This window comes from Falco naumanni, chromosome 4, assembly GCF_017639655.2.
Source record: "Falco naumanni isolate bFalNau1 chromosome 4, bFalNau1.pat, whole genome shotgun sequence".
Classification (NCBI taxonomy): Eukaryota; Metazoa; Chordata; class Aves; order Falconiformes; family Falconidae; genus Falco; species Falco naumanni.
The window spans coordinates 49255680-49270626 of NC_054057.1; the positions used below are offsets into that span (position 1 = coordinate 49255680).

Sequence of the window (14947 nt, forward strand, 5' to 3'; positions counted from 1 at the left end):
CTAAATCATATTTTCAAGAATCTCCACTAGTTCATTTTTTCATTTTCATTCATTTTGGGGTCTATAAAAATTCATCCTAATGTTTATTATCCTCCATAGACAACAATAAATTCCCTTCAACTCGCATGCCATGCCTTTATTCCACCTGGCTGCTATCAGTGCCAGTACTTTCCTTTCAGCTTGCGTTCCACGGAACAGCCGCCTAAACCACAGCATGTTATTGACTCACCGTTTCATTTTAATTCCTGATTAAATATATACTGGGTAAAAACACTACATCTGTTTACTTCGCTCTACAGACTTACCCATTCTTTCTTATCTGGGATTGACCTTTAGTTCTAATGATGCTTTTTGTTACTTAAGCTTAGAATTTGTTAATGCCGTCGCAACCTAGAACTAACACGTCCAGTGACACTTATGTCAATTTTCTTTTAAATGTCCATTGATAATGGCCTAATCAAAGCCAGCACCTATCCAGGATACAAGTTAAACAGCTTTTACTGCACCATAGTCACACCTGTGCCACGGTTTTCTTTGATTTGGTTTATTTTTTCCTACAGCAATATTCTTCATCCCACTCAACCAATCACAGACTGGCAGAAGTGCAGAAAACCTTACTTGTCAACTCAAAATGCATTTTATTAAAGGACATTTCTTCTTCTTTTTAATATTGCATCTCTATCAATTTACATCTCCTATCCCCAGCTGTCCTTCCCTGGGAGATACTGCGCATCTGAAGATAACCATACAAAATAAGACCCTTATGCTTCAAACTCCACATGGGCACTATAAATTTCATCCAGACTCTGGCAAGCCCAGACCTCTTTTACATGGAACACAGCTGAAAAGGGGTAAGTGTAAAACAGAAAGAGTGGACAGTTGCGTTTACTGTCACTATGTTTGAAAATAAAATCTACTCCAAAGAGGGAGTGGGTCAGTTAAATACTAAGGATCTCGACAGTTATGTTACCAGGTTATATTTGACTGGAGCCCACACCACATTTCAGGCCACAAAATATTTAACTCTTAAAGGTAGGCTCAAGTAAGGCATGTAATTCATCGACTTATAAGGGCTTTTTATATTTCTCTTCTGCATTTTTCTTTGGCAGATCTAGTTTTGCCCACAAGTAGACACAAACCCACCTGCACTATCTCCTATCCGCAAGGCAATTTTGGGTATATATTTATGTGTTTGACCACGTGAAGCCAAGAATTACTTACTAAACCAAGTGAGCTTAGTTCTCTGGATTTAGAAGTCTCAAGTCTTCAGCATCAGCTTCTTTTTCTAAACACAAAATAATGCTTTAATTGACCTTCAGCTTTTTTTTTTTTTTAATAGACACAGGAAAACCCAACCATGAACACCAGTTGTTTTGTGTATGGAATTGCCATATTAATAGCTCATGAGGAGCTAAGGGGTGGAAAGCTAGACCAACATTATTACACGTGCGGTCACTAGCTCACAGAAGACAGTAGGCTAAAGAAACACACATTAAAGACTTTAGTTACCATGTGTAGGTAACTAGCAACAGATACAGAGAAAAGTGGGGAAATGGAAATAACAGAATTGACATTATGATGGAAACATCAGTGGAAAATTAGAAGTCCTTTAATAAAAGAAACACATTAGGAATGTTTGTTCCATGTGCTGGACACTCCTTTGGAAAGCTAACCACCGCATTTTCTTAAATTACATTAAGACATTCCTGACATTGATAGGTCTAAAAAGGGCTGGTGCTCAGATACTGACACATAAATAAGTATCTGTGCTTAGGTGGAAAGCAGGCACCCAAGAGTGAACTTTTTCCTGGAGAAGCACTGCCCGATGGTGCAGGCCAGGAGCCACCCACCACGGTACGCATCCCCAGGGAGGGGAGCTCTCCATGCAGGCCCCGTTAGGACAGTCACCCAGCCCTGCTTCGACTGCCTACTCTCCCACTGAGGTGCCAACGAGGGCCTCGGCTGTCCCCCGAGGGACCAAGGAAAGAAAGTAACTTCTTGGCCTCCTGCACACCCGGACAGCACAACCCAGGACACCCACCGCGCACGTACACCTGGCCCTGCAGCCTCGCAGGGAATGTGCCGTGGCGTTCACGGCTTCCCCCGGCCCGCCGCGGTGAGACAGGACGCCCCCCGCGGGGCCGCCTCCCGCCGCCCCCTCGCAGCCGCCGCCTCACGGCGCGGGCGGCTCCGCAGCGCCCTCCGCGCCCGCCACCGGCAGCGCCGCTGTGCGCCGCGCCGCTCCCCTCCCCGCGCGGCTCGCTCTCTGCCTCTCGCGCGGCCGCCTCACGAGCACACACCTCCCCTTCCGAAAAAGCGGCCGCTTCCCGGCTTTATATACCCTGCTAAAAATAGCCTGCCGCCGAGCTCGCCAATCAGGAGGGAGCGAATTTCGAATCGGACCAATGGCGGGAGCCGTCACGGCCAGGCTCGGTCACGCCAGGAGGAGCCGCGATGCCTGCCGCGCGGCGATTGGGCGGCTCTGACATCATTGGCACGCGGGGCGCGGAGTGCGTGGCGGAGATTGGGCCGCGGCGGCAGGCGGCGTAATGGGATCACGCGGGGCGGGGGAGGGCGCGGGGGGCGGGGGCGGCGGCGCGGCCGGGCAGAGCTTTGAATAGGGAAGTTTTGCAGGGGGTTACATTTGCAGTCAGCGCCGTGTTTGCAAATATTGGGTCCGCTCCTGCGCAAGTGTCCTCCGCCGGCCGCGGGAGGGGAGAGCCGCCGCGGCCGCCTCGGGAGACGTCCTGCCTTGCTGTGCAATTAAACTTTGCATGAAACTTTGGGTCTTTTTTCCTCCCTAAGCTTCTCACGGAATTATTAGATCTCTCCATATATACAAATTTTTGTTTTTTTCTTCTCTGGAGGAAGGGGGGGGGGGCTTGGAAACTGAGAGCAGAGGTTTGACACCCCCCCGCACACACCCCTCAACCCCTGCACATAAAGGAGGCATCTGTATTTTTGGTAACCAGCACTGACTTTGTTGTTGCAACTTGAGACATGGATGTTCTCCCAATGTGCAGCATCTTCCAGGAACTCCAGATTGTGCACGACACGGGTTACTTCTCAGCCTTGCCGTCCCTGGAGGAATATTGGCAACAGGTAAACGAGGATGTCAATGTTGTTGTTGTTATTGTCGTGGGTTTTTTTTCTTGTTGTTTTTGCCTTTTTTTTTTTTTTAAAGCCGTATTAAAGGATGAGCGGATTTAAAAAAAAAAAAAAAAAGGAAAAACAAACAACCAACCCGTGTCAGCAACGAGTTTGGGGAGAATTAAACACGAATGCGTAGAGCTGTTTTGAAGCAGGTGTTTCGGCTTTAAATGAGACGGCTTTTCGGGGGGAAGAGTCCCGAGGTGAACGTGAGGAGCTGCGCATCCCGCCCGTCCGCGCCGGGCGCCCCGACGCTGCCCGCGGGGGCTGTCAGCCCGGCGGCCCCGCTCCGCTCCCGCAGCAGCACGGAGCCCGGCGCTCCGCTGCCGCCTGCGCCTCACCGAGTCCTGGCAAAAGTTTTGCGCTTGTACCAGGTCCAAACTCCACTGCTGGGTCTTGTCATCCGAGCTCCCTGCCTGGCCAAGGGCTGCTTTTCGCCCCTTGCAGTGCCATGTTGTTGCTGGTTTTTTTTGAAGTTTGGGGGGGGTTGGGTTTTGGTGGTTTTTTGTCGCCTGGCAGTGATGGGTGAAAGAAGCCCCTAAAGGAGTGTGTATACACATATCTCTGTGTGTGCATGCCTATACGTCTATAATGTAGCTGCTTCCCGGCGCAGGGAGCCTTGCGGAGTCCGTGCGTTGTCAGTCATATGACAGCGATCCCCTTGTGCTAATTGCCTTGGTCGGGAAGGAGGAAGAACGGCGGCTCCTTCCCTTTAATGGACATATTTTGTTGCTTTTTTTTTTTTTTTTTCTTTCCTCCCTTCCTTAATTCGCGCCGAGCCGCGGGGTCCAGGACCGCGGTGCCGGTGACATGCGCCCCGACTGGGGCGGGGGGGCCCGGGCCGCTGGCCCCGCTCCCCGTCCGGGGGCTGCGCAGCCCGCCGACCCCATCACATACCTGCAGCCTTTCCAGAAGGGCGAAGGAGCCTTTCCGAGGAGGTTAAAACGCAAAGCGTTACAACCTTCACATGCCTACTAATTGTGTGCAATGCCTTTTATTTTTTTTCTGCCCCCCCCCTCCCCCTTTCCCCTTTCACAGAGGCAGCTTCATAGTACGTGATTGAAATGGAGCTAAGTAGTTTCCTTCAGGCATTTGGGCTTTTGGCGAGGGGCCAGCCCTCGCTCCCGGTAGCCTTCAGAGGCATTTAAACTCGGAGGGAGCTTCGCTCCGGTCCCCATTACTAATCTTATCTAATGAGGAATTTAAATTAGCCGGGAATATGAAAGTTTAACAAGAGCTTAATAAATGCCTTTTTTTTTTTTTTAACCTGTTTTCATGGGCAATCAAGACACTATTGTGTTGTCCCTGTCGAAACCTGTTTTGTTTTCAACGTGCATTGCAACCCGGTTACCTAATTATAGACAAGTACATAAATATTGTGTGCAGTGGTGGTGTTGCTTTTGCGTTTTGTTTTGTTTTTTTGCTTTTTTAGGGTCGTGTCCGTCGTCGTCGTCCCCCCGTCCCCCCCCCCCCCCCCCCCCCCGTCCCCCCCCCCCGTTTTTGCCCACACTCCTAGCCTGGCCAGAGCATGTGACCCAGTTTACTTGAGCAGTGCTGGGGGAGAAAGGAGGCTGTTCCCATGGCGGCTCCGCTCTTGGACAGATGGGAAGGGGCTGTGAGGGGAATGTGTGGTATTTGGGATCGGGTTTTGCTACCGGGCATGGAAGAGATGATCTTGCTAAAATGAGTAGAGTTTGGTATGGAAACTTGGTGTGTCCGTTTTCTGTCTAAAGCTTCCATATGGATTGTTTCCTATAGTGGAAAGAATAACCCCAAAACATCAGCTTGTTGCCATAACAGTTCATACCCTTCTTTTTTTTTTTTTTTTTTTTTTAATTGTTTGTTCTCTAAAAATGGCTAGAAAGTCAGCAGGGTGAATTGAAATTGAAAACTGCAGCTTCACCCATTTTAGAGTGGTTTTGTTTTTTGTTTTGTTTCATTTCATGGAGGGGAATGTGGTTCCGGGGAGGGGGGGGGGAAGTTGTCCATGTACTGTTGCATGTCTATTTGAACAGAGTACTTTCTTGGCAGATGGTCAGGGTTTTAAAAGGAAATCTCCTTTGGCATTGCGTGAAAGAAAGAGAGAGATGACTCATACAGTTGCACTCTTGGCCAGTAGATAAAGTTCTTGTTCATTGTGGGACTCCCAGCAGGACCTCAGAGTAATTTCCCGTTTTGCATCCTATAGAACAGGACATTTCTATTTGGGAACTTTTTTTCTCCCCTCCTCTCTGTTGTTGACGTTCCCCATATTCCTTCGAACACGCATGGGAGCAGTTTGAATTATGTGGCGTGCATGCCAGTGCGCTTGGAAATGACATTCTTTGAAAGTCGAGTGTGCTGCGTTCTCATGCACAGGAAATGGGAGGATGTCTGCTGCTCCATTGATGTCCCCAGAAGACAGGCCAGCAGCTCCGCAGCCATGCTGAAATGTGGCTTTGTTTTCTGACACAGCGTTTGGGTTTTAACTGCGTGTCAGAGCACATTGTGTTCAGCTGGGTCCTTTCAGCCTCGTGTTTGTGTGAGAGAGAGCTACAAAACAACTTGAAATTAGACGAGGCGCGAGAGCGAAGTGTAATTATTTGTTGTGGTTCTCTATGGTCCTTTTCAATGTCAGCCTACTGAAAACACAGATTTTATGATGAGAGTGATGATAATTTGACTGACTCACTAGAATGCTATTTTGGAAACCAAAGCTGACTTGCACCTTCAGCTGTGCGTTTGAACTCCTGCCCAGGTCTCAAAACACAGATTTCTTTTCATTGTAACAGTCACCTAGTTACGGCTGGAGGAGCCTTTAATTTGTTTTGAACCTAGAAACCTCAAATCGAACATACTACATTCCTGCATGCTTTTTGAAGTGTAAAATACAATTGGGTTTATTTTTAAACAGGCTGGTAACTTTTCTCTTTTTTCTTCCTTCTCTTTCACCTAGACATGTTTGGAGCTGGAACGGTATCTTCAAAGTGAACCCTGTTACGTTTCTGCATCTGAAATCAAATTTGATAGCCAAGAGGATCTCTGGACCAAAATTATTCTGGCACGTGAGAAAAAGGAGGAATCTGAACTGAAGAACACATGTGTCCCAAAAGAGGACAATCTTACTAGTCAGAACTTAGAGACCAACAGTTTGAATTCTGACGTGAGCAGCGAATCTTCAGACAGCTCTGAGGAGCTCTCACCCACGACAAAGTTTACCTCTGACCCTATAAGCGATGTTTTAGCCAGTTCAGGAAACTTGAGTTCATCTGTCACTTCCACTCCCCCTTCGTCTCCTGAGCTGAGCAAGGAGCCTTCTTCCCAGCTATGGAATTGTACGCCGGGTGAGTTGCATTCACCGGGGAAAATTCGTACCGGTACCGCTGGAAAGACTGCAGAAAAAGGTACACCCGCCAATGGTGACACCTCGCCAGATGGCAGAAGGCGTGTTCACAGGTGTCATTTTAATGGTTGCAGGAAAGTTTACACCAAAAGTTCACATCTGAAAGCACATCAGCGCACTCATACAGGTTAGTAACCGTATGCTTATTAAGAGTTGGCAAGTACTGTAGGGAATACCCCTGATGGTGGTGGTGTCACAGTATTACACAATTGCTGGGTGGGAACCCAGGTTTGGAGAGATGATGTAACAGTAGTAGAGGCTTACCAGCATGGACAACATCACTTCCTCATTCTCTTCATAAGTGAGCTGAAGCCAAGATAGTTGGTGGTAGACTAGTCTGCTGTCATAGCAAATAGGAGCCACTCATCTAAATAGGCAATAGTTGGGAGGAAGCTGCAGTGGCATGCAGTCTCCAGGAGCAAAGGTCTAGCCAAACCAGACGGTAGACCTTTGTTGATATTTACTTCTAAAGCAAAAGCGAGTGGAGACTTTCTTACAAAACAACAAACGTCATACCCCAAAATCTGTCTGATCGCTAAACACTGTAAGAGCTTGTTTTCATGGTTTGGTCTACATCAGGTCTATTCAACTAGACATCCCGAGGCCCTGTTTATATGAACTACAGCTATAGTTTTAAATCATATAGCAGTTTTGTGTGCCATCATTATCGGCAAAAATCTTGGAAAGCCACAGCATGTTGTAGTCCTTTGAATGTATCTGCCTAGTTGGACTTCAGAATGTCTTGATTTCCTGTGTAATTTCATACCAAAATACTGAGCAACAGTATTTTATTGTTACAGAACCTGAACTGAAAATAGCAATCTCATGCGTTACTGGGAAAGAAAGTGAGGAAGACAGACACTTCAGGGCTTTTATAAATATTTTATGGTTGAAGTAGCGTGCTGATTTGCTTGTTTGAGCATTATTATTTGACATCTCTTTATGACAGCAGTTAGATACGTAGAGCTGTGCCTTGGCTCAATAGTCATTGCTTAACATGAGGAATTGGCCTGGCGTTCTTGGTGTACCAATCGTGAGACCTATATAGGGTTTTTTTCCCCCCCGAGATGTGGAAAGAGAATTCAGGGAGAAGATCCTATTTTGACTCATGAGCTCAGCATTTTGTGGCTTTTATGGGAAGTCTGAGCAAGCTCAGATGCTCCCGTTGTCATGCAGAAGTCAGATGAAACAAGATTATTTCCAGAGGAAAGAACAACTTCCACTGAAACCATGGTGGTTGCGCAGACATAAATAGCTGCCGGCCTCAGAAGTATTGCAGAACTGTTGTCCTGGTGCTGTCTGGCTGAGAATGTTCCTGTGAATGGAAGTGGTATTTCTTGAATGCTGAAATAGCAGTGTTCAAAGTGGCGTGCAGGCTTTTCCAAGAATATGTGGCTCAGCAGAAAGGAGGTTGCATGTTATGCAGATGAGCGAGTGACAGAGGACTTTGATGCAATACAGTAGCCTAATTGCATTTTGGAGACTAGCTGTGCTGTCTTTAATCGCCTTCATGAGGCGAATGATACCTGTTTGGGAGTAAGCCTGCCATTATGGATGAACAGGAATGGTAGAAATCTGAATTTCTTTGTTTCCAGTGAGCCTGTTTAATCGCAGGGGTTTTTTTGGTTTGTTTTTTTTTTTTTAATAATAAGAATGAGATTATTTGATGTGCTGTTGCAGCAAAATAGGTAGGTAGGAATCATGTGGTTGAATTTTGTAAGCTGCCTTTGCCTGCATGTTCTGAAGTGTTCAGATAGGTTAAATCAGCTGTCTTTGGGGGGTGGAGGAGGTTTACATAGAAAATGAATGGGGTAGCACCTATCTTTCTTTGAATGGAGTCATGACTAACATGTAATTTGCTTTCTTTGTAGGGGAAAAGCCTTACAGATGTTCATGGGAAGGGTGTGAGTGGCGTTTTGCAAGAAGTGATGAATTAACCAGACACTTCAGAAAGCACACTGGTGCCAAGCCTTTTAAATGTAGTCACTGTGACAGGTATGTGACTGAAATGCACCTTTTTAAATAGTTATTTTAATGCTCGTTGGAAAGTGAGTCTCGACTGCTTTTCACTTGTGAAGGAACCAATTAGGAATGCAACTGTGTCTGGTATTTTTAAGGAATTACTGTGTATTTAGACTGGAAAAATCCTTCGGTTTTTCTAGTCGTTGGGATATAGTTTGTAGCCTGACGTTGCCGTTGAGTGTCCAGAAGTCCCTAGTGTTACCACCCAGGGCCCACGGACACTCTGAGTGCTCCCGTGTATCCAGGGCACGCACGATCCCTCCTCCACCAGCAAGGGGGGAGTGCCTCAGCCACGCGTGTCGCGTCGCGTCGTGCGTGCCAGCAGCCATGGGCTAATGCGCAACCTGACTCTTGCCTTGCAGGTGTTTTTCCAGGTCTGACCACCTGGCCCTTCACATGAAGAGACACCTCTGAATGGGTCAAGAGGTGAATCCTGCGGGCTAAGAGGCGTCAAGGTTGAAGAGCCTTGAGTGGAGGGATGCGTGTTCCAGCCAAAGCATGCCATTTTGCACCCTACCCAGTTGCCTCCAGGACCTCACTTCCTTGAAGGTCTTTTGAGGGCTAATAAGTCATGTAAGAAACGGCATAGCAACCGCGGTGCGTGATGTTTGGGGTTTCCTGGACTCATACACTGGTATCTAACCTTCTGAGTGGCTCCTAAGCCTTTGCCGTGAGCATGTGCACTGAGAATGTTAATGATTGGGCGACTGTATGCGATGAGGATCTCTTGATGACTGTATGCTGAGGCACATTTTTTTTCTTGTGGTTGTTTTATAACTGTAAGAGAAAAAAAATAGTCTGAATGTCTTGTATGTGAGGAATATCTCGTGAGATGGGACAACCACCAATCATTTCCAAGGGGTGGGGGGAGGGGTGTCTGCACCTTTTTAGAGGGAAAACGGAGAGGGGAGAGGGGGGGAGTAAAAAGAGGCAGGATGCCAGAATGGAGATGGGGGACCTCCCTGTTCCTGTGTGAGAGGAGCTTTAGGTGTCTGGTGCAGCTATTAAACGTGCAATGTGTCAAGTAGCTTGTTTTACTTGCTACAGAGCTCATTTGTAATCCATTGTATAAGCTGTGTATTTACAAATGTAACACAACTATAACTTTTCATTATAATACAAAGGTTATTGCATGGTTCTGGGGAACTATATGCTTTTCCATTCTTTAATCAGGACTGCAGTTTTGATTCCAGTTAAGAGCAGCTAAAATACAATTGGTCTAATGTTACATAATGTATGGAACATGAATAATTTTTTCTGTTGGGTGGATAAAACCACTATTGGTTAGAAACTGATTTTTCTCATGCAGCTAATTTTTCTCTTATTTATGCCTTGAGGACTAACTTCTGGTTTTCTAGCTGTTAATGCACTGTTGACCTTAATAATGGTGCCTTATGCAAGTGACCTTCTCTTGTAGGGGGTCTTATACAGGGGTATGGGTGATGCATGCTTTATTAAGGCTCTCTTTTCACCTGGCATTGTACTGTATCAAATGTATAATATGAGGGGAAAAAAAGGTTACTTCCAGGGTCCTCCTTCACAAAGACAAATATAGAGAAAAGTCATTCATGTCAGTACAGTATTTGTTTAACTTAGCCAATTTGACTGTGTTACAGTATAATGCATATGCCAATTGAATACCTGACCAGTTCTGCCACCTTGAGACTTTTTTTATATTGACCTTGCACAACAACTGTGTATATACACACCCCAACTGTACTTAATATGTCAAGTTTTCATACATATTAAAGATACAGAAGTATTAAAAGATGTATTTGCTTAAAAGGCACAAGTTTCACATCTATATATCTAGCTATCTGTTGGTCATACAGAAAGAAACTATATTACTTTTTTTTTAAAAGTGGGCAGAAAAATAATTGTGTATGTATATTTGTGTGTACAGTCTGTGTATGTGTGTATATATATAGATAATATATAAATATTTTTTTTAAAAGGAAAAAAAATAGAACACATAGCTAGGAAATGCCACAGCCCATCAAAATATTCCCTCTCCCTGCCCCCCCCCGCAATACGGTCATAAAGGAGACAAAGAAATGAAAGATACAGTTAATTAAAATCTAGCATTTTTAGAGGCTTTACCTTTAGCTTAATGGTATGCTAAAGGCTTTGTTGGCATTCAGTCCTTCTCAGACTGCTGACTGTGTTTTGTAGTTATTAGGTTGTCTGGAATAGCGTATCTGTGGCCATTTAAGAATGATATGAACCGAATATTGGCATGCTAAAAGAATATTAGCTGTGTGCAGATGAAGTACACTCGGGTTTTGGCCTTCCAGCTTGCTGGAGGACCTGTGAGTGAGCTAGTCGTTGTGGTGGTTGAGCTCTAATTTTACATAGTTCAGCTAAAATAAAGACTGTTTTTTCCTAGAGTAGAAATAGTCTGTCCAAAAGCAGTATTTTTTTTTTTTTTTTTGAAACCAGCTCACTACAGTCGCTGCAATGAAACATGTGACCTGTTTCTTTTTCTATTTATTATTGGTCTTGCTTACTATGCTAATATTTTGGTATACCTTCCTGGAAATGTATGTAGATAAGTCGTTTAAAAAAAAAAAGTATATGCAAGTGATCTGGTTCTAAGGAACACACGGGCTTAAATCATTCTCATTTCATTTTTGGTTTAAATTGCCTGAAAATGCACTTTTTTTTTTCTTCCCTGAAAACAAACATTTCCCAGAAAATAGATTTCTATTTAGGGTTGGGTTTTGTTATGTTTTTAACTCCTTGTTTGCATTGTCCTTGGCTTAGCCATAATTCTTATAAACAAGAAAGTAAACAAAAGCAAAACCAAACAAAACAAAAAAAACAACCAACCCCAAACAAAAAAAATTAAACTTGCACTGGCTTGTCTCAATTGTGAAATACCATCAGACTTGTGTGGATGGGGTGGGGCTGTGTGCCATATGTCAAATGCCTGTAATTTTCTTAATAAGCAAGTACATTTTGTTCAGGTGATAACTGAGCCTCAATCAAGCTGAAAAATAAAAAAAAAATAAAACATTTTTGCTTGAAATTTAAGAAGAAAAAGTTTCTATTAGTGAAATTTCTTTTTTTGTTTTTGAAGCACCCTGTTATCTAAAGAATCTCTTTGTAAGATTTTTGTAAAAATTTTGTTTTACAAGATTTTATTTGAAATTGTTTTTTGCAAGATTGTTATATTTCTGTATGAATGTATTTTTTATTGGAATAACATAAAAAGAAATTCTTATCAGCATCATGTGTCTGGTTTTATCTTTCTCCTCTCTGAAGTCCTACACACCAAATGATGTCAAGTACTATGTCGATGCTTTACCTTGAGTCACCTGGTTGCAGGTACAAGCACATTTGGGTCAGGTCACTTAGTGGAAGACAAGCCCTGATGAGAAAATAATTTTGGCAGTAGAAACTAGAAGTTCTTCCATATTTGAAAAGCAGCTGTTGACTCATCTTTTGTCTCAGCGGAATAAATAGTTAACGTGATTGTTACTGCAAGACTGCACCTTTATTCCAAATCGTTTGTTCTGGAGAGGTGAATGCATGTAGGACAAGTTCTGCATGTGGGAAAGGAGATTTAGTGGGCATTTAAAGTGAAGGGAGAAGGGTGATGGCTGGACTGGAGGCGCCTGTCCTTAACTTCTACTGCAGTGTGGGTCTTTGAACGGCTCTGTCAATGGGAATGCAGGTGCACTTGTGGGAACGAATGCAGGGAAGGAACCACGTGAGATCTGCCTGGCCCAGATGCACAGATCTAAGTCAGCTGTAAGGCTGAGCTGACCCACATGCTGGTGGTGACCTTCAGCCACCTAAACGCAAGCCTCTGAACTGCATTTCTTCAGAGCAGTGGCTCTTCAAAGCATGCCTGGCATGTACGCTGGCTTGGACACATGCAGAACTTGTTTAATGTTGCCTTGTGGCTTCTGCTTCGCTCATGCTGGTGTTAAAAATCCCTTAAGCAGTGAGTAAAACCATTGGCAGAAATGGCAAAGTTGTATGCTGAGAAACTTGTATTTGAACGTGTGAATTCAGTTCACAGCAACTGAATGTTTCATGGTTTAGATGAGAAATGGTCTAAAAATTGATGCAGAAAAAACCTGAATCAAACACAGATAGAAGCAGAAGTAGCACGGCGGAGAGACCCTCGCCACCCACCTCAGTTAGCCCTGCAGCTGGCTGTTAAGTGGACAATATGACCCTGTATAGACAAGCAACAAATAGCAAATTAAGCAAACCTTGTGATCTGCAACAAGAGGGATATATTAAATTTTGCCACTGGTACAATCTCTCACACAGTGAAACACAGATATCTTCTGGGAAATTTAGTTACAGTTGCAATAGAAATAGAAAAGGCTACTGAGGTTTAAAGATTGTGACATTTTACCTTCTCATCTGTATACGATGTAGAAATGGAAATATTTTTAAAGAACTGAGCTTGACCTTGGAGCTTCTCCACCCAAAATGTTCAATGGGTGTGTAATACAGAACAAGGATTAGCAAATTTTTGCCCATTTATTGGGTGTGTGTCATCTAGGGTTGTGTCTTACCATACCTTAAAAAAAAAAAAAAAAAAAAAAAGCCTGATAACTCCATTATTAAGGATGTTATTGAGATCCCACCCAGTTCTTTTTTCTCTGAGAGATTGTACTGAAAAAACAGTGGTGTTCCGGAAGAAAAAGGCTAGTGACAGAGCTGTTGGGCAACAAGGAAACTACAAAGCAGAAGGCAATAGCCATTTCAGGGTTAGTGCATGTCAACGTGCACATCTACTGCCGGCTTGCTTAATTTTGGATTTTGAAATGCAGAGCAGATGGGAAGGGATGTGAATCTGAGGGTGAAGAAGTCAGGTGGCTTAGGTATGGACCTGCATTAGTAACCTCAGCAAGTTCCAACAACTTCAACTGAGGTTAACAAGGTAAAAATGAGGACAGAGCCTGTAGCCAGTGTGCTCACTTCTTGCTCAAAGGTTAGATATGGTGTGTTTGTGCACTTAGGCACACATATGTACAGGCAAAGGTCAAGATGAAACAATTAAAATCCCCAAACAGAACCTGTTTGCGTGTTTCGGGTTTTTATTCCCTCTTGGGTGTGAAAAATCCTGGCATGCAAGTGGTCAGTGCAAGTAAAATGTATCACAGTTTACCAACTTATTGGAACAACTGCATATTATAAATAGAGCAAGGCGCTGAAGTTCACAATAGACGAGGGATTGCTATTTTCTTAAACTAGATGTTTATATTGTTTAGAAGGTACTGTCTCTCTCCCTTCTAAACCATATTATGATTTGTCACAAACTGAATCTAGAATTGTGCCTGTTAGAGCATGTTGCAGACAAGCTGTATTTTATTCTTTCCTCTTTAGGAGTAATTCATGGTACCTCTGCATTTCTGTCCATCTTTTACACCTTCCATTCTTCTCAACTACTTGAGCATTCGCTCTTTATTTTCTTTAATTGCACTGAAAGCTCTGAGGAATAAAAACAACCTCTATAAATCACACAAACAGCAGCAGCAGAATTACAAACGAGGAGAAGGAAAAACGCTATGGTGAGTGTTTCAGAAAGTAGCTGAGTGTTATTTATGCGGCACCAAAGGAGTACGTGATCTTACATACTCACACAACAGCAAGAGACATTTAACAAGAGGGAAGCTCCATGGCCCATCCATTGGATGTCTCCTTAGCCTTGTCTTCAAAGAGGAGTTAAAGTAGGCTGAAACAGCAAGGGGAGCTGTAACTGTGCAAGAGCTGGGGGACACGCGACAGATAAAGAAGGTTTCCCCTCTGCTTTTTAAAGGATAAAAGGACCTGTATTTCCTCCTTGTTCCTCCATTTTCCAGAAATTCCTTGGAGTCAAAATGGCTCGGATAGGAAATCTCTGCAATACTTCTTTCTCAAGCTTTTCTAGCTTTGCTTCCTCAGGTAGCACTGGTTTATAAACAACAATAGCAGTACTCCAGTTCTTTATTTCTGGTGACAAGAGGTTACTGAGCAGCTTGTACCCCCCCAGAAGTCTGCCTGCTTTTGCTTCATCCCATGGGATTGTGTAGCCAAGAGGCATTAACAGGTACTTCTGAAACAAAGCCTGTGACATGGCAAGAAGCTCTGCTGAGGTTATACAGTCCAAGGCAATAGTATCTTTATATTTTTCCCTTTAGCTCTTTTACCTCTACACGGGCTGTTTCATCCTTTATTCATGGTGGCTAGATATATGGCATTTATTTTTGATCAAACCTGTAGCAATACTGTCTCATAACCATTTGAGCTCTTACATATAAGGGAGAATGAGCAGACGGAGTATTGCTTTTGCACATAGGTCTACAGAGGTTTAATCAGTCTAAGATTCATTGGGGCTACCCTGGGAAATAAGGGTTTTCAGGTTCATGCATTAATACTGTGCAGCCTTGG

General features: G+C 44.0%; 1 protein-coding gene across 1 annotated transcript; it reads left to right on the forward strand.

Annotated features, from left to right (window-relative positions):
* Positions 1–2617: 2617 nt before the first annotated feature.
* KLF6 (Kruppel like factor 6) lies at positions 2618–11782 on the forward strand. The gene is made up of 4 exons (XM_040592217.1): positions 2618–3102; positions 6086–6659; positions 8404–8527; positions 8917–11782. Exons 1-4 carry the CDS (start codon positions 3001–3003, stop codon positions 8966–8968), a joined length of 852 nt encoding a protein of 283 aa, XP_040448151.1. The 5' UTR covers positions 2618–3000; the 3' UTR covers positions 8969–11782.
* Positions 11783–14947: the final 3165 nt, after the last annotated feature.